This window comes from Idiotropiscis lumnitzeri, chromosome 20 (genome assembly GCF_059441095.1).
Source record: "Idiotropiscis lumnitzeri isolate Australia: NSW breed Sydney's pygmy pipehorse chromosome 20, RoL_Ilum_1.0, whole genome shotgun sequence".
NCBI classification, from domain to species: domain Eukaryota; kingdom Metazoa; phylum Chordata; class Actinopteri; order Syngnathiformes; family Syngnathidae; genus Idiotropiscis; species Idiotropiscis lumnitzeri.
The window spans coordinates 5,490,172-5,513,376 of NC_142410.1; the positions used below are offsets into that span (position 1 = coordinate 5,490,172).

General features: G+C 41.6%; 2 protein-coding genes across 4 annotated transcripts in view; one reads left to right on the plus strand and one right to left on the minus strand.

Annotated features, from left to right (window-relative positions):
• Window positions 1–23,205, minus strand: part of mapk8b (mitogen-activated protein kinase 8b) — an 87,932-nt gene that overhangs the window by 27,693 nt on the left and 37,034 nt on the right. The gene's annotated exons all lie outside the window — the stretch shown is intronic.
• On the plus strand, window positions 18,187–22,539 carry gdf10b (growth differentiation factor 10b). Its single transcript, XM_088284598.1, has 3 exons — window positions 18,187–18,592; window positions 20,072–20,934; window positions 21,676–22,539. Exons 1-3 carry the CDS (start codon window positions 18,331–18,333, stop codon window positions 21,865–21,867), a joined length of 1,317 nt encoding a protein of 438 aa, XP_088140724.1. The 5' UTR covers window positions 18,187–18,330; the 3' UTR covers window positions 21,868–22,539.

Sequence of the window (23,205 nt, forward strand, 5' to 3'; positions counted from 1 at the left end):
ACAATGGCCTCCTCCCAGTTGGAAATGTCCAGAACACCTCACCGGGGAGGCGACTAGGAGGCATTCGGAATAGATGCCGCATCAACTGGCTTCTTAGCATTAGAAGAAGCAGCAGCTCGAGTTCCACCCGGATGACCGATGAGCAAATCTTGTCCAACATCCTGTACTGCACGGTTGCCAAAAATCAGACCTTGTGGAGAGAAACCACTCCTATAAAGCCTTGATACGATACCTTGATCCACAAGAGGTGAGGAATCTCGGAATGTAGACTAAAGTGGATGTGTTAATGGTTAAAACACAGTCCAACGCAACATTAGGGGAGCATTCTGAGGAAGCGGGCCACCCAAGTTTGCATGCGCAAATAAATCAGACAGTAGCTGTTGTTTTACGGCAGGATGGGGCCTATGAACTCAACCAGCACAGTGTACAAACTTAGTAGGCAGGACATACTTAAGAATATTCCTGTGAGGCTTCCTGCTAAAGTCTCTTGGTCTCGGAGCTGGCCAAGATGAAGAAAACATCTCATGGCTGTCCCTCATGGCCAAGGGAATGAATTGTGAAGGCAATCATCATCTTGTCATTTAGGTGGCAGGAGCATCCAACAAATAAGTGCGCACACGATATACAACTCACAAGCGTTATAAATCCAAGCTGTCCGCACCCAGAGGATGGATGGATCAAAATGTATCCCTTCCATTCTTTTTGGCAACCAGTTTCCTTCATCTCAGTTTAAACACACCACGCTGGGGACCCTCCACCTCACAACAGCAGTTAACATCACCCACCGTGAAACATACAGCAAGACCGTATCGGGTCCAGACGGGTTTTACAAGACCTACCCTCTTCGACATGCCCTCAATCAGACGGCTGTTTTTCCACCCGTAGGTGCCATTTCCTCACTCAAATGGCACCCCGAAGGCGCATTAGGAGAGACAAGTTTGAAGGAAACAAAGTGAAGTTGCTGCAGCAAAGACTCAGAAAGCCAAAGACCATCAATATTCCGAAGCAGAAAAATGCCTGTTTTTGTTATTCTTGGGAATTTTTTTGCATCTTAACACTCGGGCTAGCTAGCTTTAGTGTCAAATTTATTTTTAGCTCAGGGGCCACACATTTATGTTTATGTCATTTATGTAGTACTTTGTTTTTTCCCCCCAATAAAACTAGGCTACGTTTTAAATCGTGACATCCAGGTCAATTCCATATTCAACTTTCTCTACTCACTTGAGCATTGCTTGTAAATATCAAGAAATACACTTTGAAAGAAAGGTTTGGCCTATCTGCAGAATAAAAAATGAATTCATAATCATGTCCATGAGCCCATAAGCAAACTGACAATTCCAGTAATAAACTGACCCATAATTTCATCTTTTCAAGGCCTTTACAATAAGTGGTGGAGGTCATTCTAACTATACTGGCAGAGCAATTGGACTTTATTTTTTTTTTTAATCAGTCAGATATCAAATTCCAACATAACTAGCCTACAATAACGTATTGATTAGTCAGAGCAAGTCAAGAGAAAAACATTACAAAAAAACTTTGGATAATCAGCGATCTCTGGCGAGTATACTGTATTTTATTTACACTTTTGTGTTCTTTTGGTCATGCTATTTTGATTCTGAACATGACACTGTTTTGTGCCGTTATATTTTTTTGTATCCCGTATACAGTTGTGCTATTTGGAGGTGCATGATGTTGGCTAAATCCCCCACAAATTCATGACTGAGGGCCACGACTACTACAACAACAATTACTCAAATATTTTGGATTAACAGTGCGTGTAATGATATGGAATATTCAAAACCAGAAGATGGCAGTGCAGAGCTGGTGGTGTCAATACTCCAATAAATGTCCCATCAACTTTGAGATTTGGCTTGAAATAATTTCGCAGGACTTCATCCCCACACGCACATTTGCAAGCAGTTTTAGTACGTATAAATGCGAAGAGTGCAATCGCTCCAAAGTGCAATTACTTGTGACGAGTCTCAACCTGAATGCACAAATGAACCATTGTTTTAAAACGGACCCATAAAAACCATGCTACCCGTTTCAATTTACAGTCTCATCCCAATAAACATTTCACCTTGTTTTTGAATCCCGTAAGGAACCGCAAATCCAATTTTGCACATCTTAAATCAATCGGGAATTTCAATTTCAACTTCATATGGTTGGAGGTTTATTTTCTTTTGCAGCCGCAGGATTGTAAAAGGTGACCATGAAAATTTACAGCATTTGAATAGTTGAATTTTATCATCTTAAAAGAAAAAAAAAAAGTGTTATTAAATGTAGGGCCAGAAGTGAATATGATAGAATTCAGATGACGTCATGCGTGGGGTACAAAGAAATATTTGAGCTTTTCTCTAACTGAAATCCATCCTCTCCACTTGTGTGTGCATGTGTGACAAGACGACACACTTCGCTGAGCCTGCTTAATATTTCACAGCAGCACACGTGTCATCTTCTCCCCGTAACGCGTATGCTAGATGTTATATTGAACGTTATATCCCTGTCCGCGCATCCGCCAGGTGCCAGAAGCTCTGTTAAAATGCACAATAAGTGTCTCTGCATGTTTCTTCACTTATTGTAGCCTAGCCATCTTTTTATCCATCACAACCCTCAGATGTTTTTTTTTTTTTCCCCTCTGTCCAAAAAAGAAAAGATGGCAGACACATGATCTTTTTGATACACGGCAGGCATGTTAAAAACAAAAGATGCAAAACATGATCTGTTTTATTGCTTTGACAAAGTTGCACGAGGCTTATTTAAAATGCAGAACTGTATTGGCATTGAAGATGAGGAGAGGAAACTATTGATTGAGCATGTGGTTTTCCTGGATTTCCTGCATATGTGCGCTGGAAGGGGAGGAAGAGAAATATCCAATTGACGTGACTTTTTTTTTTTTTTTAATGCAGAGGTGTCTTGGCCTACAAGTGACTTTGCAGTTTTTCAAGCTACAAGGCGTCTTTCGGATTATTTTTAATTTTTTTAAAATTTATTTTTTTTTTTGCTTTGACTTGAATTTTGTTGGATGTGAACTCACACACGCAGGCGTTTGTCAGTTAGCAAACTAAACAAAAAACCATGAGAATTGCACATATATCGCCGGCATCCCTGTGTTCGAAACACTTATGCAAAACAGAAATTTGAACACAATTGGTGGAGCAACACCTGTAGACAGATAATCTATCAATACGCATACATTCTCAATCGCTCCTTTTTCGGTGATATCTCCATGTACGCGTCGATACACACGCATTGTAAGATTCTCGGGTTATTGTTGCAAAGTAGCCATTGGCTGCCAGGATGGCCGAGTGGTCTAAGGCGCCGCGTTCAGGACCCAGTCTCCCCAGGAGGCCTGGGTTCGAATCTCGAATTTCCCCATTGTGGGACTAATAAAGGGAATATTATTATTATTATTATTATTAGCAATCCAACCTGGGATTTATCTTCGTCAAACTAAAAAATCCTACTTTGCATTTCAAATAACATTTGTATTGCAAGACAGCTATTGGGATTATATTTGTTCATTTTTACGCACAAAGTGACTTCCTCATAGTCCACTGGTTTGACAAGTCCAAACCAAACAAGATGGATGCATGTAGGCAGTTTCTAGTGTGTGCTCAATGGCGCTTATATGTGCTGTTTGTATTTGAGGGAAGCTCTCTTAAATGGCTCCATATAGAAAAACTCTGCAGGGTTCAGATGTGTTTTGTGTTGCTGTTGATTCAAGCTGTGTTACTCAGAGGCCCTAAAAGCATCATGGGTGGCCACTTTGGGCCAACAGCCCAACATACACAAATGCACGTCAACTCAAAGAGCGAGGTGTATACAATTATCAGTCCTCTTGTATGTACACATTAAGTTGGCACAGACGTTCTGCTGAGCGTGCACGCTCGTTTTGAGCGGCCTGTCGCAAGCATTAATGCACACATCCAGAAAGTAAACATGTAACTTCTGCTCAAATTCATTTGGACACAAGCGCACACACGCCCACAACTGCAATCACATACACCCGTCGGGTCGTAAAAACAAACTGCGCAAAATATGGCATTTGTCCTGTGATTAAACACTCGCATTCCTGCAGGCTGCGTTTGGCCAAGCCGGGCAACAGGCATCATAGTGACAGTCGGACATGGGGTTTGTCCGCTCATGAAGGGACGCTTTATGACACAGCCAACGCCATAGAATCCGCTTTAAATGGCCTCAGTTGCTAACGAGAACGAGCGCCACTACTTTCTTACCCGATGGCCACGCCCCCCTGATGTCCGCAACGATAAAAACAAAGCTACAGGTCAGTGGCGAGAAGTCACATTTATTAAGCCTTAATATACACAACTGACCCGCTTTGAGTGTCTAAATCTAGTTTAATTTAGAATTCAATTTTTTTTATCCTCCGATTCTTTGCTGTTCAGATCAAGAGTTTTATTAAGAAGGCAAAAGCGTGTTTTGAGTCATTCAAGGCTGCAGGTAAAACTGAAATTACAAACAGAGCAAAGCTTTGTTTCATGCTTCACCCTGAGGCTGAATTTCAAAATGGCTTATTGATAAAAGCAGCATATACGAAGCATGTTTTAAATAAATTACACATGGGCGGAGCCGTGGTGCGTGAAGGTGCCCGGTGAAGTGAAACAATCCCACACACTGTGGCTATCCTTCTCCAATTGTTGACTTCATGTTCAGTCATGCAAGTCTTATTAGAGGAGCATGGCTACAATGGTTTAAAAAAGAAAAGAAAAAAAATGGACAGAAGTTAACAAGACAGACAGCATGTGGTAAAAGTTGCAAGCACCTCAAACACACCCACACACACGTTACACAGAGATAAGGGGGAGACACGTTTATGTGTTGGATTCATAACTCAGGAATTTCAGAGAACGACCAACACTCACTTAAATGGACTAACGGGCAAAATTTGTTACGTTAAATTACTTTAAGCCAGTCTCGCACTTATCGACTCACCAAACTAAACGGAACCGTACAATCGTGAATGAACTGTCGCCCCCCGGAGGCCAGGGGGACCTTTAACATTTGCCCATGTTGCTTATAATGGTGAAGGGGAATAAAACCCAACTAGCAAGCGCAGACTAAACTAACCAGCTCTAGTCAAAGCAAAATGTTATGATTAATTGGGGGAAGAAGAATTAAACGGAATGAGTCATCATCCTTCATCGATCTCAGGGAGCCGCTATGTTGGGCGACCGAAATTAACGTCTCAACGTCATTGGATTACATTCACTATTTGCGCAACAAGTTAGCGGACTACCTTGTGTATGCAGTGATGAATAGCGTAATTTTTATTTTTTAGCAAGCTCCGGTTCAAGCTATCATGTCCGTCGCTATGGTAATTGGGTTTCACTCTCCTTTAAGTTGTACGACGTTACGGCGGTTAAATTGTCGTGGTGTGTTCAAGATCTGTGTTAAATCTCAGCTTTCACCTTTCAGTGATGGCTTTGAATGTTCTCTCCATTTTTTGCGTGGGCTTTCTCCAGATAGTCTGTTTTCGTTCCATTTTCTAGAAAACCAAGCTCACCCGTGACCCTTAACAGGATATGCAGTACAAAAAGATTTTTGCCAAAGGTGATCCAAGCAGGATAAAATAAATATGTATTCTTCTCCATCTCGAGTCGCACTGCTGGATTTTAACTTTCCAGTCTTTTGGATCTACCTAGATGGTCGACTCATACGGTCTGCACTCTTGTCTCGGCACCTGTAATGCGATCCACCAAATTGGAGATTTATGACTTTTTAGAAACTCATGTCTACGGACTGCAGCCAATCGTTCGTTGGCTCAACTCGGATGCATCCCAATGTTAATCTCTGCTAAATCCAGTGCTGAGGAAATGTCTGCAGGACATGGACTGGACTCCAGCTCGGAGGACTCGGCACCAAAGCTGTATCCCAGATGTATGCTATGCATCAAAACGTTTTCCTCTTCCAGTGGCCTTATGACTCAAGATCTTAATAAAGTATCTGAATCAAGTCCCTCACGTCTACGTGCTGAGAGGATGTGCCTTAAAGAGCTTTGCAGGTTTTCTCCTTTGAAGGATTCAGTAAGGAAGGGATTTTCCGACTCCAATCCATCATCACCAGTCCTCTTTGCGTCTTTAAAGGTTGTTTTAAGAGGTGAGAACATAGATTACCAACGAATCTCCTCCTCATGTAGAATCCCAGAGGACGCGGCACATCATCATGTACTGGACCGCTATCATTTTTCATGTGTGGTGGGTCAGAGATGAGTTCATACTTGGAACATTTATGGCGCCATATTAATGAATGGGCTTGATTAGCTGCTAAAGATATTAAAAAAATAATAAAAAATAAATGAATAAAAAAAAAAACTGCACCAAGCGCAATGGAAGTGAGAGGGAAGCTGTCACTCTAAAATCAGAACCCTATTCTCATAAATAAACGAAATTGGGTCAAAAAAGGGGCTGACCTGCCTGACTAAATGAAGCTCCTCTTCTCACTTCAACATAATTGACCGCCAGATCGCGTCAGAGTAATTTACAATTGTATAGCAGGCCTCCTTGAATGTTTTCACTGGCTCGATATGGCCCGCGGGCTGTCGGGTCGCCACCCCTGCATTAACTCCACAAGTCTTTTATCACCAAAGACACCTCCAGACAATTTACAACCGTCGGGGGTTTACCGCAAGTACTGTATGTCATATCGTCCACATCCATCATTTCGGCACTCACTATTCATGCTTCCTCCTCCAGATATTCAACCTCAGACGGCTTTCTGCCTTTTATGTCTGTAATAGTAAGTGGATGCAGAGTGTCACACAAAAGTGAGTACACGCCAACTTTTAATATCTTTGCATGGGACAACGTAGACGAAATTCAACTTTGCTATAATGTCAAATAGTCAGCGTACACCCGTTTAACGGTTTTAAGTTGTTCCTCAGAATGCCGTAACACACAGCCATTAATGTCTAGACTGCTGCCAGCAAAAGTGAGTACACCCCGACGTGAAAATCTGCCAATCAGGCCCCAAAAGCCATTTTTGATTCCCCGGTGTCAAGCGACTCATTAGTGTTAGGAGGTTTCAAGTGTGAATGGGCCACAGCTGTGTTAAATTTTTGTGTTTTCGCCCTCACACTCTCCTACGTGTCACTAGGGCGAATAAAAGGCAGCACAGGTTAAAAAAACATTTGAATATCAAACACATCTGCATGAACATAAAAGCTCATGACAAAAATCTGAATTTTGATAATGTCTCATTCGGAGGCATGTTTATTGTATATAGTAATATCGTTGTGTTTAACAGAACAAAAGTTCACCTCAGATGGTACTCGAGGTGTATAATTGGAATGCTATCTGCGCTATTTAATTAGTAGCTTTTTTTTTTTAATTGGCCTAAAGTAATTGAGCCCTTTGAAATCTGCCTGGCAACAGTGTAAAAAAACAGAAGATTTAGCCTTGTTCCCGGGAGGTAGCTTATTATCTAAAATTGTTTGTTAGCCACAAGGCACGTTAAAGATTGCTAATTAAAGGGATCCAGAGATTTCTTATGCAGACACCTGCATATTTACACATGCGGATACATGACAGGCATCCCAAAGTCTTAGTAAAGCACTGTTTCATTTGCACAAACACCAACATTCCGACACATCTTCCCCTCATTCCTGGCTTCAGTTACAAGTCTCCATGTGAGATAGCCCTCATTAAGTTTGCGTGTGTGGGAAAATGACGGTCCCCTCTCCTCGCTCATTAAACATTCATAAGATGGAGACTCCCCTTTGGCTGCTGCGCAAAGTGAGCGTACGTTTGCGACAAGGCCCGCGTCCTGCCGCGATCGCACAGGGAGAGCGTTTCTGTCCGCCAACAAAGAAGCAGTGTTTGGCTTGTTGCAGTAGCCAAAACCGGGTGGTAAAAGGAGCGGTTGCCGTGTCCTGACACGCGCATTTCCTCATGCACTTTCGAAGTTGATTTGCAAAACCTCGGGTTTACTCTTTCATAGCGGAAATATGCAAAAAACTGCATTACATCACACCTTTGACTCTAATGAACCTGAATGGTATGCAAGTAGAACGTTTATAGAGATGGCTACATGGATGGATTGAATGGGTGGCAAAACTTAAAAAGAAAAGATTTTTAAAAATTCAATTTTGTGGCAAATTATTCTCCAACGAATAAAAGATGAACAAATTTACTACTTAGGGTCACAGGTCAGCTGGAGCTTCGAATTGACAACTAACAGGTTGCCATAGGCAATTTTAGAAACTTATAATAATTTATTTTTAATAGATGGATTACCCTCCGAGAATATCAACGCGAGCACATGGATAACATGAAGTCGAGAGTAAAATTTAATACAGCCGTTGTATTGGATAATATAGTGTGCAGGTTTTTATAATTATGTGGCTAAAGGCCTCTCTGGAGTAAACTTGTTGAAAGGGAAGTCAAGCCCCAACATTTTTTTATATGTTCTCTGCATCCCCACTCATCGAAACACGGCATTCTGATTAATATCACTGAAAATAACATCACAGTTGCTCAGGGATCAGGTAATGACCAATCATGGCGCAGCCTCAGAAAACAGGTGAGCCGTAATTGGTCGTTACCTGAGCCCGGAGGAATTGTGATGTCATTTTTAGTCGAGACAAAGTGTGACAAAATGGCCGCCCCGCGATGCCTAAAACTGCATGAATTTGGCTGCTTAAATCATATTCCACAAATGCGATATAAATCAGAATGACATGTTTAGACTAGTGAAGGCATATAGAAAATATAATTGAAAATAATATTTTTAGGTTGACTTCCCCTTTAATGTTTGTAATATACGCAGGTGTTAAGCGTATCTGGAAATAAATCGCTTTAAGTAAAGCACATACCATGGAAGTTCTATCCAATAAATTGAGCATGCACAGTTTTCCCAATGAAACCAGATGCTGCTTTTTTTTTTTTAACTTTTCCCCTAAAAGTCCCCGGTTTCCGTCTTGTCATTCCTCTGCTTTTTAACCTGCAAACACCCAATGACATGCGTGCCTGTGTTGTCAGTTCAAAGCACACAAAGAGGTCAGCGAGAGAGTGCGTCACTAGACCACTTGTCACCCAAATGATGACAAATTGGCCGCCTCGCCGCTCGCTTCCCAATCAAGACCAGACCAGTGCAGTCCCTTATGTGCGTGCGTGCGTGCGTGCGTGCGCACTTCCTCTAAATGGAGATGGATGGCACTCAGGTGAGCAGCGGTATGTGTGTCACCTTTTGATACTTTCACGCACTCTTTCAATACTGACGCCTCTATTTTGTGGCATCAATCGGAGGAGAGAGGCTTCTAAATGGCGGTTGCTCCGTTTTGTAGTCCTTGCACTTAGTCACAAGTCATTAGACGCACCGTAGGGGAGCTCGCGGGTGATAAACTGAAACTAAAGCCTAACATAAAAATGTGAACAATGGAACCCTGACTCATTCTTTTCTAGACCAAAAACTCACTTTAACTGGAGGCTGTGCCAAGTTGTTAATTAACCTTGATTTTTTTTTTTCTTTTTTTTTTAAACCCAACAGACGTCTTTTGTCTCATGGGGCTGTATTTTTCTGTCTTTCTTTCTTTCTTTCTCAGGCCACTCGGCTCCAGGTCTTGTTATTTTTCCATGCGTAAAAATTTCACGATGAAATAAAGCAGGCTGCTTGCTGAGTATTTGGCTGCTGTCAGTCAAAAAACTAAATTAGAACTGATCAATGAAAAACCCGTCGGCATTTTTCATTTCAACACGTATGCAGATGTAAAACAGAGCAGCCGAAACACAAATGCAGTAAAAACAACTGAGTCAACTCGCCGCAATCACTCATGACGTGAGTCTTTGCCAGTTGTTTGTCATTTCGTTAATGCAACGTTCGCTCACTTTTCGCAGCTGGTTGGTTCCATAATCCCTCGCGAGAGGAGAGGTTGACTTTTTTGCCCCCATCCTTCTAATCACTTGTTGCAGTCCATAAATGGAACTTTTAAAATGCAAAATGGAGAATAAATTTGTACTTCCGTAGATTCTGGTTAAGGTAAGCCATATTAAGCTAAAAAGACAAACTTTAATGTCATTATTAAGCGGGCGTTTTGTCGTCTGTATGCGCCACAGAAGGCATTGCACTCTCCGCTCAGGTTAATTTCGCACCACAGCCTAAAATCAAGATTCAGCTGTTTACTTTCCGTGTACTTTTTCATGCACTGATCTCCAGCACTCTGTTTTTTGGGCTCACTCCGACTAACCGAACGGCGCCTTTGAACAACTTTTGGAGTTTAGCTTATTTGCCAACGCATCCACGATGAGGCAGCGGACCAAGTCCGATGTTAAAGGTCTTGGTTTTTGCAAAAGAATTTTCCCCTGCAAAAAAAAAAAAAATGTAAAATAACTAAATACAACACTGAAGCGGAAATAACTCAACCACAAATTAGAAAGGGAACACTTGTACAATGATTCACAAAGAAAGGAGCTAATATACGAACAGTATAATGTCATCATTGATACATAAATTGATAAAAATGGTTTACAGATCTGGAACGCACTGAACAAGAGCTTTAATATGAGGTCCGAGTCTAGGTGCTTTGTTTCAAATTGACTTTTGACCTCATTCCAGGCTTACTTAAGGAGAAATTGATCACCCATCAAAATAAGAGTACGAAAAGAAATAGACAAATAAACATCTGGTACATTTTTTTTTTTTTTAAATCACAGCCGTGTCACTTCCTCCAACTGCGCTTATTGTTGCACGCTAAGTGTGTTATTCTCTCGTCTCCATCCTTTGGTCTCATTTCCATTAGGACCTGTTATTTCCTTCGACACACACATCGCAGAGTCAAGTTCCTCCAGATGTGAGGCCTTCGGGGAGTCATGCGCGGTGAAAAAGTGCCGATGTTGCTTTTCCTCCAGATCGCATTCTGTCGCTCACATCTTCTCCCATCATTCACTTGGTTGTTGTCGCCATGTTTTATGAAGCCTCATAGCGCGGACATCAAAAAGAGATTTTTTTTTTAAATGTATTTATTTTTGCTGAAATTGCGGTGGTAAGATCTTCATAACGCTAGCACGCTTGTTTGAAAACAGCCGATTATTCACTTTCCCATTTGGCCCCAGTTGTCCTGAGGGGACTCTTTAACTCTTCACCTTACACGATGTTGCGCATATGGCTCACTTTCCTCTTCGGTTCCGTTTGATGCAGTGCACACTTTATCTGACGCTTCCTGGCCAAGTCGCTGGCTCCATCTGGACGCGGGGCGGATAAGATCTGTGAAAGTCAGCCAAACGCTACATCGACGGGCCGTGAAAGCTAAACAACGAGCTGAAAGAAAGACGCATGGGCTTGAGTGGCACCTCTGTGCGCGTTTCTCACTTCAGGTGACATCTCTTTAACGAGGCGGAGTAACCCAAGCCCGTGCTGATGTGATAGCATTTGTTGTTACAACTCTGGTGATTTGAATGGAACAATAATTGAGAGCTCAAAAAAAGAAAAAAAAAAGCACTAATGAGAAACACATTTGAGGAAATTACAGTCATATGAGAAACAAATGTGACACTTTCAGGCTTGAAAATAACTTGAAATATCCATCAAGTTTCTGTTGCACTTGTCAAATTTCGGCTCATTTGAGCTTAATTGCTAACCAAAACATCAGCGCTGAGCACAAATACAAACTCTCAGCTGAATCAAAGTGTGATGATTTACGCCATGTTGTGAATGCGGCTCATCTGAACTTTGAAGATGAATGAATTAAGAATAATTCCACAATGCCGCGTGCATGTGACGCATCCTTATTCGTGGGGAATAAAATCAATGTTTGATATTGCATGAAAAAGTATATACGGCATGTTTAATGGGTCGGTTGCAATTAAAAAAGAAAATAAATGAACAAAACTCATTTTTTGATTAGATACACGCACTAAATTAGCAAAACTTGAACTAAACATAGGCACATCATTTCATTTAGGATTTGATATCAGTAATGCTCACTGAAAGTTTTTTTCTTTTTAAAGGAACAGTTCAAAACATTTTTTTTGGGGGGGTTTTGCTAAATTGCTCAATCTTTTAAACGTTAACATTAGCACAGATACTAGCGCTAACGTAACACAAAGGCGAGTCAAGCCTGATCAAATCAAAAAGTAAAGTAAGTGTTCCAGTCGCCATGGCAACAATTTACTGTTCTCTCATTGTTGTACTGACACATGTTGGCGCTTTAATCATAACATTGAAAAAGGCAACATTTTAAAACCATTAAAGTGGTTTCAGTCTAAAGACTGTAGGGGTGTTTGGTGCGGGAAAATTTAGCCTTTAATCAACTCATATGGTTTCATTTGCCGTCACTTTCGGGGAAATTAAATTGATTTCAAAGTCAACGTTACGGGATGTTGCGTAAATCTGGTCATGCGCAACAGATTTAAAACGTTTAACTAAAACCTATCAGCACCTTAACCAATTCAATTTTGATTTATTCATTGCAAGAGATGATCATTTCGCTGTGTCTCGTGTTTTGGAAAAGTTGGCAAGGAAGTAATTTATTAATGCCACTCGGGCAACATGTCTTTAATTTAACGGTGCTCACTCACTGAAACAAATGAAGTGGACTTGTCAGCCGGAATGTTATCTCGTGGCATAAAGTTAATCGTGAAGCGACACTTCCTCTTAGAACACAACATATCCAATTGCTTGCTGCAAGAACGCAGCGGGCCGACTTGAAGTGAAGGCTCGCCGCACTGAAAACAGAATGACAGCAAGTGTGAAAGCAAAGAGTGGAGCTGCGCTCGGGGAGTCGCTCTCGTGACACTTGGTGAAGGCCTCGAAGGGCAAAGCGGGGCGACGGGCCCTTTGGGTTCACTGCGGTTTAACTTGACGTTTTACAATCACCTCGCACTACATCTGGAGTATTTGATGCCCGGGGGTTCAGCGGAGGGTCATGTGATCCTTTCCAGCAACCTGAGACAAGCGGCATGGTGTGCGGTGGGGGACTATTATTACAGAAATAATTGAGTCGGAACTTTAAATGAGCTTGCGCTTTAGAGCGCTGCGTGTGTGAGTGTGTAGTGCAAGTCCATTCACGTTAACTGCCGCGTTTTCAAAAACAATGAAAGGGAATATATGACACAATTATTGTATAAGGAAGCAATCAAAAGAGTAAACATTTGGTCTGCCATTAGTCCACATGGACATGGTCCATGTACAGGACTGTATATTGTTTATTTACTGTACAGTAATGCTTTGTTTTTCATGGTTAATGGGGACCGGAAGTAGAGGTTGATTTATTTAAATGACTATTTTTAATTTGAGATTTTATTTTAGGGGCCTCTATTAAACCTTTGCTCTTGTTGCTGCTCCTTTTTCATTGTCTTGTCTCGCCGCTCTCGATTTTGAACACACAAAGAAGAAGCACTGTCGCCGGAAGTAGTCATGTCTAAAATTTCGCTTGACGCAATTACTTGCGATAAAACGCAATGCTTTGAGATAAACTTTAACAAACGCTCATATTTTTATTTGCAGATGTTTCATTGTCCTTGTGCTGAGCGAGCCGTGCTTGCTGGGTGAGGCTGCAAATCAGCTCACGGGATAAATCTCGTGCTCTGATTGGTCGATCTGGCTCTAGGAACCAATCACGCGCCTTGTTTGAGCGCTCATGGGTATGTATAAAACCTTTGCGTCTTACTGCAACATTGCTGCATTTTTATTATTATTTTTTTTTTCAAACATCTGCAAAACACATAAGCTGCGAAAATTGATGAGAGAAGTGGCAAAGGATTACTCTGTATAGTCTCTAAACAATTTCAGTCCTCCAATTATTACAACAAACCAAGCAAAAAGCCCTCTGCAATAATAGATTTCCTGCTGCCCCATCTTTTCATTCTCTCATCAGCTTGGTGACAGGAAGTAATCGCTAACAACTTTCATCACTTTTGCAGTTGTCAACATCACATTGGTAAGAATATCACAAACTACCACGATAGGTCATTTGGAGTTAACCTGCTGCTTCCTATCAGACAGAATGTGCGGTCTATATTATTGCACGGCATAAATCTCATATCTCCCGTCCGAGCGTGGTGCAGTATCCTCTAAAATCCCCACCGAGTGCGAGCGTTCAGTCAAAGAGTCATGAAAAGAGACCATTTATAGAGACCGTTTCAATAGACTTAAAGGGAGGTAGCCAATGAAAACAATGACCCGGCCAGAAGAAATGGGGTTGAAATGCAACTCTAATTCCATTCTTTTGCATGAAGAAAGACTTTAAAAAAAAAATAAATAAAATAAAAGGTACAGAAGCTGTGTGGAAAACTTGCGGCCTGCGAAATTGTGAGCAAGCGACGACGCGGGCACTGACAGACAAAGTATCCCCCGGCACGAAAACCGACTTGACAAGGTGATATGAAAAGTGATTGAGGGAAAGAAGGTATACAAAGCCAAAGTACGAAATAAAAGAAGTTGTGGAGTTTGGCCCATTTGAGCAGTGAGTAACTGGAACACTGGCAACACCAACTGAAGCATGATGGGAAAATGGCCTTTCAGAACGTGATGGATTGTTGAACAGAACATGGTGCTGTTAGCATTTAGAATTACTTGTGAAAAAATTAACACCAGTCTGAGTGTATTCTTCCATTTTACTTCATGCACTGGTCTGACCAAACCAGTGCGATTACTCAATCTTATTGATACAGATACCAAGTAACCGATACCGCAGTACAGACTACTCCGTTACAATATGCCGCATCATGTTATGTGCTCATCGAAAGGCTTTCTCCCACCTACAGGGTCCAAGGTTGAAAGCATTCCATATTTTGATGTATTGAACGGCGAGAGAGTGTGAAATCATCACGAGCATCTGGTGCCGCCAAACATTCCCGTTGGACTCGCAACACATGCACACCTCTTTCGCTGGCTTTTCAAATCTTTTCCAGCAGCCTGAGATGTGACAAATAAGTGCAATTTGAGATTGTTATCAATTTCTCAAATAGCTGACAAACACGTATAGTGGATGATTGTTCTCGGACAGGGGCCCTCCGAGAATAAATGGCCGGGGTGGGGCGGTTGTTGCACGCTTTGGGGGGAAAATTGCCGTCTCCAAAACGCTCACGGAGAGCGATCACCATTAACGGATGAAAGCCGTTCACATGGGAGGCATTGGGACTCATCCGTCACATGGACGAAGATTGACAGAGGGAATGAGCGCGCGGGTGCGTGTGTGGAGTGGGGGCCACAGTTTTGAAAGAAAAAAAAAAAAGTTAATATGGCTTTTGAGAGCCTGTCACACTAAATATGTTGTGGAATATAGCAGCAAAGTCAATTTTTCCAACAAAGCATCCTGTTCTATTTTAAGTCTTTTTTTGGATGTATGCATTGCACAAATATAGCGTGCAATTTATTTGTCAATTGGCATTGCTGCCCCCAGCAGGACTGGAGTGGAACTGACCTGCTGATTTTACCGCACTATTTGTCTGTGATCAGTTGAGGTGCTGTGGATTCACGCTCAACTAATTTGCTGTATAAAGAAGACTGTTGTGGGATGTTAAGCTACATCCATATATGGCCCAACTCCCGGCAGTGTTATTCTGCTCAACACAACACTGGCATTGAGACAGGAGCTCAGAATGTGAAAAAATAAAAAATAAACTGAAAAAAAAAACAAAAACAAAAAAAAACTGATACTAAAACTAATAAAACTACACAATGTTATGTTGTTAAAAAAAATAAAAGTGGTGCCCAGAGTTCAAAGTAAACATGGTGAGGCTGCATTTAGTTGTTATGCTGCACACAAATGGAATAAGATGTCAACCTAACTGCTAGGAAATGCTTTTAACTACAGGTTAAAAATGTTGCATTTTTTTTACCTCAAACCTTTGATTAAGGTCCTCTAAACAATTTAAAATAATTTCTTTTCTACCTTTTAGAAACACACTTTTGGATCTTTACTTTAAAATGTTTAAGTTTTCAGTTAACGTTTTTTAATATTGTCAACGAACATTTTAGTCATTTTTAGAAGCTAGTTTTGTTTTCTCTGCTTTTCCTTTGAGTGTTGTTAAACGTTTATAAAAGCCTGCAGGTTTTGCGTCTTCGCTTGTGTGAAGCACATTGAATTACCTTGTGTATGAAATGTACTATATTATTATATTATGAATTTAAAAAACAAAGCGAAATAAAAAAAAACAAACTACTGTATCTTGAAAAAAATCCCAAATTATTAATAACCCCGTCAATCACCATCACCAAGCGAGAACTGAACCCAGTGCTGCCTTGCACTGACGTCAACCGAGTGAACCGCTACCCCGTCAGTGACTCGTGCGTAAACGTCTGAGTATATACCAGCGAGACTTATTTCACCGTGTGTGCGTGCGCGCATGTGCGCGTGCTTGTCATATATCATTTGAAAGGATGTCAAGGCCCTTCCATATCCAAGAGAACAGCATGAATGGTCATTCAGACCCAGCCAAGAGTATGAAAACAAATCAAAGGCGAGGAAAAGGAGGAGGTGGATTGGGGAGACGATGAAGGATCGGGTCCAGTGCCAAAAGTAACATGGTGGGCTCGTCTGTCCTCCTCACTGTGACGATCACCCCGTGCAAATATTCACTGAATAAGGGTATTTAATTTTTTTTTTTTTGGTCTTTTCAGTGGCGAGGGGCTAGCACTCTATCTCAGCTGCAGAAGATGGAGAGGTGACTCATCCGTGATGTCATTAAAGCTAAAAATGTGTCAATAGGTCTTCATGTCCAAATGACGTAACGCATTTCTTACTTGTATTAATGACTCACTAATTGTGGAGATTCAAATACAAAGTCTAAACATAATACCTCAGAGGAATTCATATATCACCCACAAAAGCAAATTGTTAGGAGAATTGGAAAGGCCCCTGATAAGAAAGTTTCACCACCCTTGCCTGTGATGAAGCAGCGCTTATGCGACGGAATATAAAGCCTTTTTACAATCAAAATAACTCTGAGATAAGATCAGCTATTTGCTCAATGCGTTTCCCAACGGCCAGCTGTTTAGCTAAAAGCAGCAAAGAAAAGACCTTTATCCGTATGGAAACTGCAATAGAGGGTAATGTATGTTTCAAAGCACCGAATAATTACTATTTTTTTCTGGATTCCCACACTTTGTTTTGCTGCTATATTGGGAACCAGGGTGACGTGAGCGCGAGTCTGGCAGCGAGCGCGCTATAATGAGGTGACTTTATGATCATTGACAATTTGCACTCATTGGGTTGAATTTTCAATCCCACAAATTATGAGACGGCCAGAAAACTCAGCTTTGACATATTCTTTACTTGCCATATAAGTGGAGCCGGCCAGCCATAAAGTGGGAGACTATGAAGACGAATGTGGCCGTGACATGTACTCGCAGTGGTTTCAATTAGCTCCAATGTGGCAGCTAATCAGTGTTGTAAAACCGTTTTTTTTTTTTTTTCCCCTTCACTTTGCAAGCTTCAAGGAGAGTCCATTTGGCGCTGATGTAGTTCCTTGGGAAACGTTACAATGCAGTACTTATTAGTAGAAAATATGGAACATCAGTAGTTTATTTGCCTTTGGATTTGGAGCCAATATGAGGCAAAGGTAATACAAATTGAATTATCCAGCCATTTTCCATTAGAATTGTTTGACTTTAGAGGTAACACGACTTCCTTTATGAACAACTACAAAGCATATCAGACATTAACTCGTGAACCGCGTCCAATGTCTCAGTTTCCAAGCAAGAGTATCTGATACTTGGTTATTTAAAATCCAGGCCACAGCAGTGAAACTAATTCAGTATGAATGTAAACCTGTGGCTGATAAAACGGACAAATAGAGTCTTCGGCGATGCTACTTTGTATGTTTTGGAGCTAGACTATTCGAAGAAACACGCAAACACCACCAAGGAAAAGAGATTTGAACCCAGAACTTCAGAACTATGAGGCAGATAAATTAGCCACGATTCCAGCTACTTTCACGAAGGAAAGTACACACATGGCTTAGTCCTGAGTCGATTTTTTTTCACACACCATTTCTGATGGAATTGCAAATTCTAATTTTGGTGCCTGCAATTTCCTACTTAATCCGCCTTCTTTTTTTTTTTTTTAAATGCCCAATGACCACAAACCATCACGAAATAACGACCCACCCTGGTGGAAAGGCCAGCTGCGCGTACGTGGGCGTGGTGATCTATTTATGCGTGGGCACCCTTAAAGCCCACATCACTACAGCGTGAGAGCAGTAAAACTAGTTGGGCTGTCACCTTCTGTCATCCGGCAGCAGAACCGCATGCATCCTGACCCAACTCTCCTCCCACCACGAGAACAGCTGCACGCTGCCCGATGTGGAATGTCTTGATAACATTCGGTTAGCGCGCGAAGGAATACGCATCACGTCTCATTTTTTAATTTCTATGGAATATTTCACCACAAAGGCCGTTATGACAAAGTGGCTCGTCTACGCGTTACGCCTGTTGGCGATTCTGGAGCCGGCTTGGAGTAAAACGGTACCGGAGGATGCGCGTCAAATCGCGTCGGTGCGGCGCGTCTTTACGCATCCGAGCTCCGGAAGGGACGCGGTGACCAGCAGCATGTTTAAAGTCTACGAGAGCTACAGCAAAGATCCGCTCAGCCACAAACAGGGAAACACAGTGAGGAGCTTCTCAGCTGTCCCGAGTGAGTCACGTACACGCGCACGCACTAAACAGACGCGCGCATTAAGTTTAAATATCGAAAGGAACGTTAAAGTATCACTGACTCATTCGTTTTATATTTCACTGTATGTATTTTGGGCATATTTGTAGACCAATTATTATTGTTGAGCAATTATTCCATAATGAGGATTTGAATCGGAATTTTAAATATCCACAGAATCATAGACAGATTTCAAGCGACATTGCATTATGACCATAATAAAGACAAGCCATATTGGAAATGAACAGTTGCATATTGGGATTTTTTTCATTTATTATTATTTACATGTGCAACCCAACAAGGTCCAGATATCAATGATTTAGAACTGCACTGCATCAAACCAAGTAGTTTTTTCTTACATTATTCAATGAGAAGTGATACTAGAAAAGAGTATAGTTCTAAACCACTGCAAACTGCAACCACATAAAAAAGAAAAATCACATTTTAATTCAATTAACCTTTTATCACCATCTCCGCACAAACGTTCGTGACGGAAGGCTTGTTCGATTCCATCCTTGTCAGTGTTGCGACAGGTTTGTAAATTGGGGTCTTTTGACTTCCCCAGTAGCTGTAAAAGTCCAAGGTGTTAGACAAGAGGCTATTATCACACCCAGACAAAGCCCATAAGTATTTCCATATGCTATTACCACACCATTGCGCGTATCCAATGTTTGTTTTCTGGGCTGTGCGTGGTGGAAGTACTCACTTGAAAAGTAAAGTGAGCGAGTGGTAATCTAAGAAGAGATTTTTTTCTTTTTTTTTTTTTTGTCACGCGGGATACAACCACTGTACCTTGTTTGATTTTTCTATGATTTAGCTTATATCACTCAAATATGTACAGCGTTAGTAGTCGATATATTGGACGTTATCATTACTATCAAGCAAACATTCCAGTCAGAGACTCCAACTAAAAGGCTCCAAGGGCAACAGTCAGTGTGGAATGATCTTCTCCCGTAAGAACAGAATTCCCAAACGGTGGTGCGCACACCTCTGGGGGTGCACAAGTGTGATTATATATCTTTTATAACAATCAACTTTTATTGAACCAACCCACCATGGTGACAGGTTACAACCATGTTTTATTACCACTGCATTTTAAAAGCAACAATTGCCATAGAGAGAGCTGATTTAAAAAAATAATAATTTGTCTCCCACCCAATCCAAATGATGTGCAGTATTCAAAATGAATGACTGTGGATATAAATCATTAAAATATTATTTCAACTTAAAAATGTCTTTTATAACCCCCTTTTGACACCTTAAAAACTCTCGTGTGAACTTGCAAATGCATGGAAAGTTCCTGTCTGACGTTCAACTCCCTTCTAAGGATGTGTGACAGTTTCTCTATAGGGTTGAGGTCAGGGGATGGTGAATGATGGAGACAAAGTGCATAACGAAAAAAAAAAACATTTCATGTGTTGTCCTGTTTCGTTCATTCTTCTTTTGTTTCACATTCCCTAGGAGTGTTGCATGGAAAAGAAATCTTCCAGTTCAACCTCTCCTCCATCCAAGACTCGGAGGTCATTCTCTCTGCCTCCTTTCACTTCTTCAACAAGCGCCAACACACGCAGCCATGGCGCTACCGGAGATCTCGCCGTCCATCCGCCGCCACCCACCATCAACATCCTGCTGCCCTGCAGATTCTCTTCCGCGGGTTGAAGGCAAACACTGCCTCTACAACGCTGCTGGGAAATGTCACCTTAAGCTCCTTGAAGAAAGGGGCGTGGCAATCGAGGGATGTTACGACTTTAATCAAGCAAGCCAGAGAAGACCTTGTCACGGTGGAGATCAACTTGTTGACAAGGGCAAATCAGCAGCAGAGAAGCCTTAACAACCAGGAGCGCCTCTTTGACGAAAACATGCCTTATCTAATTCTCTACGCCGACGATCGAGCCATAGACGACGAGCCCAACAGCGTGGCCGCAACCCTGCAGAGGTACGGACCCTTCCCCGTGGGGGAGGATCCGTCCACCTCATCCTCAAGAATCCGGAGAGAGCTCCAGCGGCAGATCCAAACCAACGACATTCCAGAGGTGCAGTTCAACGCTCTTAAGAATCACGAACTGTGGCAGAGCACCTATTTTCCGGCCAAATCTAAGAGCAAACCAGGAAGGAAGCAGAACCACGAGGGCAGGGAGGTGCTGAGTTTTGATGAGAGGACAATGAAGAAGGCCCGCAGGAGACAAATGAGCGAGCCCCGGGTTTGCGCAAGACGCTACCTCAGGGTGGACTTTGCCGACATAGGATGGAGCGAATGGGTTTTAGCACCCAAGTCATTCGACGCCTACTACTGCGCGGGTTCTTGTGGATTCCCCATCCCGAAGGTGAGTGAGGAAAACACATTGAATGAATTCAGCAACGCAATACGACGGAAAATGTAAAGCGTAACAATACGATCGAGGAAGTAAACTAAAATTCCCAAATGACTTTTTGACCTTCCTTCTTCTGCACAGCCAAACAGTAATACTGAAATAAATAAAAATGCATGTACAAAAATGTTAAAATTTTTAAAATAAACCCCAAGAGAGAAAAACTAGTTATGTTCACATCCACCGTTTTTAGACCAATACCAGAGGGCGTTTTCACTTTTTGAATACTCATGATACATCTACTTTTGATATATAAAATTTAACACAATGACAAAAAAAATTTAAACCTAGATAATTCACTGATGTGTCAACCGGCAACTACTGCAAAGGAGGACTCAACGTCAGGGTTTTTTTTTTTTTTTGCCTTAAGTATCGGTGGCAGGTATCGGCAGCCTCCATGAGGACCAAATACCGAAATATGAGCCCACTATCGGCTCAATACCAATGCCAGGTAGCGGTACAAAAATGAAGGCCATTTTCATTCGAAATGTATTTAATCTTAAAAAGTTAAAACTTAATTTCAGTTAGTGGTTGTTGGCTGCAACTGCTCTGCAAACTTATAAAGCAAAAGTCTTCTTGAAATGGATGGATGGAATATTATGCAGATGTGAAGACGACAAAAGTCCTGCAGATTTAATGTCGCATCACGTCTCCCATCACACATCCAATCCTAACCCATTTGTTCTATTCCTCAAGGTGGTACGCCCATCTAACCACGCCACCATCCAGAGCATCGTCCGGGCTGTGGGAATTGTGCCAGGTGTTCCGGAACCGTGCTGCGTGCCAGAAAAAATGAGTCCCCTCAGCGTGCTCTTCCTGGACCCGGACAGAAATATGGTGCTCAAGGTTTATCCAGGAATGTCTGTGGATACCTGCGCTTGCCGGTAGGAGCCAATGGAGCCCTTTGGCGAGGTGACGATTCATGGTGCAGTCAAGACTAAAAAAAAAACTCAGGCTTTTCCTTGCATTTTATTTTTTAAACTACAATCTCTTTTTCCAAGCAACCTTGAAGGACTCTCTTCAGAGAGCCTCGGACAGCTGAAATAGACTGAAATAAGTGAACTCACTAATACTTGCAAAAAAAAACAAAAAACAAAAAAAGGGTATTATGTCATTTTAAAATATCCCTTCTAGCTGCAAGAGTATGCTTCGCGATGCATGAGAATTAACGTTGTTTATATGTTGTAAATAATGTATTTTCTTCTCTTTTTTTAATCATTGCTATATAGAAAGTAACCGGAGAGCAGTTTTTCAGTCAGGTTACATAGGAAATCCTGTCTAATGCTGCCTCCTGCTGTTCATTTTTGGAACACTGCAGGCAATGGCACTCACAGTGCAGTAGCTCGAATACGATATTTGTGTACATTTTGTGGTATGTAAAGTTAGTGGAATGAAATGCAAATGTAACCTATTCAATTTTTACATTCTGAGATATTAATAACTATACACTTAATGTGGCAGATGCGTCCCAAGTAAATTACTGCTCATTGGCATGTATGCAGCCATACTTGGATTGCAATGATGTATTTTATTACATTTTTCGCATTTATCTGCCTGTAATAAATTGCATGATAATGTTTTGTTTTGACAACAATGGCGCTCATTACTGTTTTCCTTACTGAGAATTATAATGCATTCAATTCAGTTATTCATATATGACAAACATGACATTTTAGTGGAGATCATGACATTTATTTAATTAATTTTTTTATTTTGACACTCATATTCACACCGATGGACAATCTGTTCGCAAAACAGTAAGCCACGGAATTTAAGCCAATCCCCAGTCGTAGCAGTTTCTTAACCAAATGATAGCAAACCAATTTTTTTTCCTCGCTTGGATTTCCCTGCTGTGTTTGCTTCCCTTGTGCATGCCTCCATTATTTAGTGATTAGATCATTAACTTCCATCACTTTCCTGACTCCAGCGGGAACCTCTAAAAGCATGAATGGGCCTCACTGGAAGTGATTTGACAAAAACGCGGCATGGGATTGTGGCATGAAAGACAGGAATTTCAAGATAGGCCCGCCTTGGGCCAATGTCCCCTGACGCATTGGCTTGGGTTTTGGGTGCAAATCCCCCCTCCCCACTCCCACCAGAACCTGCTGTCCCGTCTTCCATCTTCATGACGCACAGAGTTTTGTGATGGGGGCAACACACACAAATAGTGTGAAATGTTCTCATGTCAATCAATAGCCTACCAGCGTCCAACTTGCACTTGTCATG

What these genes read in the sequence shown, in the direction of transcription:
- gdf10b (XM_088284598.1), top strand. Translation starts at nt 18,331, where the DNA reads ATGGAATATTTCACCACAAAGGCCGTTATGACAAAGTGGCTCGTCTAC. An exon ending in GAGCTTCTCAGCTGTCCCGA is followed by an intron (nt 18,593 to 20,071) that starts GTGAGTCACGTA and finishes CACATTCCCTAG; the next exon opens with GAGTGTTGCATGGAAAAGAA. An exon ending in GTGGATTCCCCATCCCGAAG is followed by an intron (nt 20,935 to 21,675) that starts GTGAGTGAGGAA and finishes CTATTCCTCAAG; the next exon opens with GTGGTACGCCCATCTAACCA.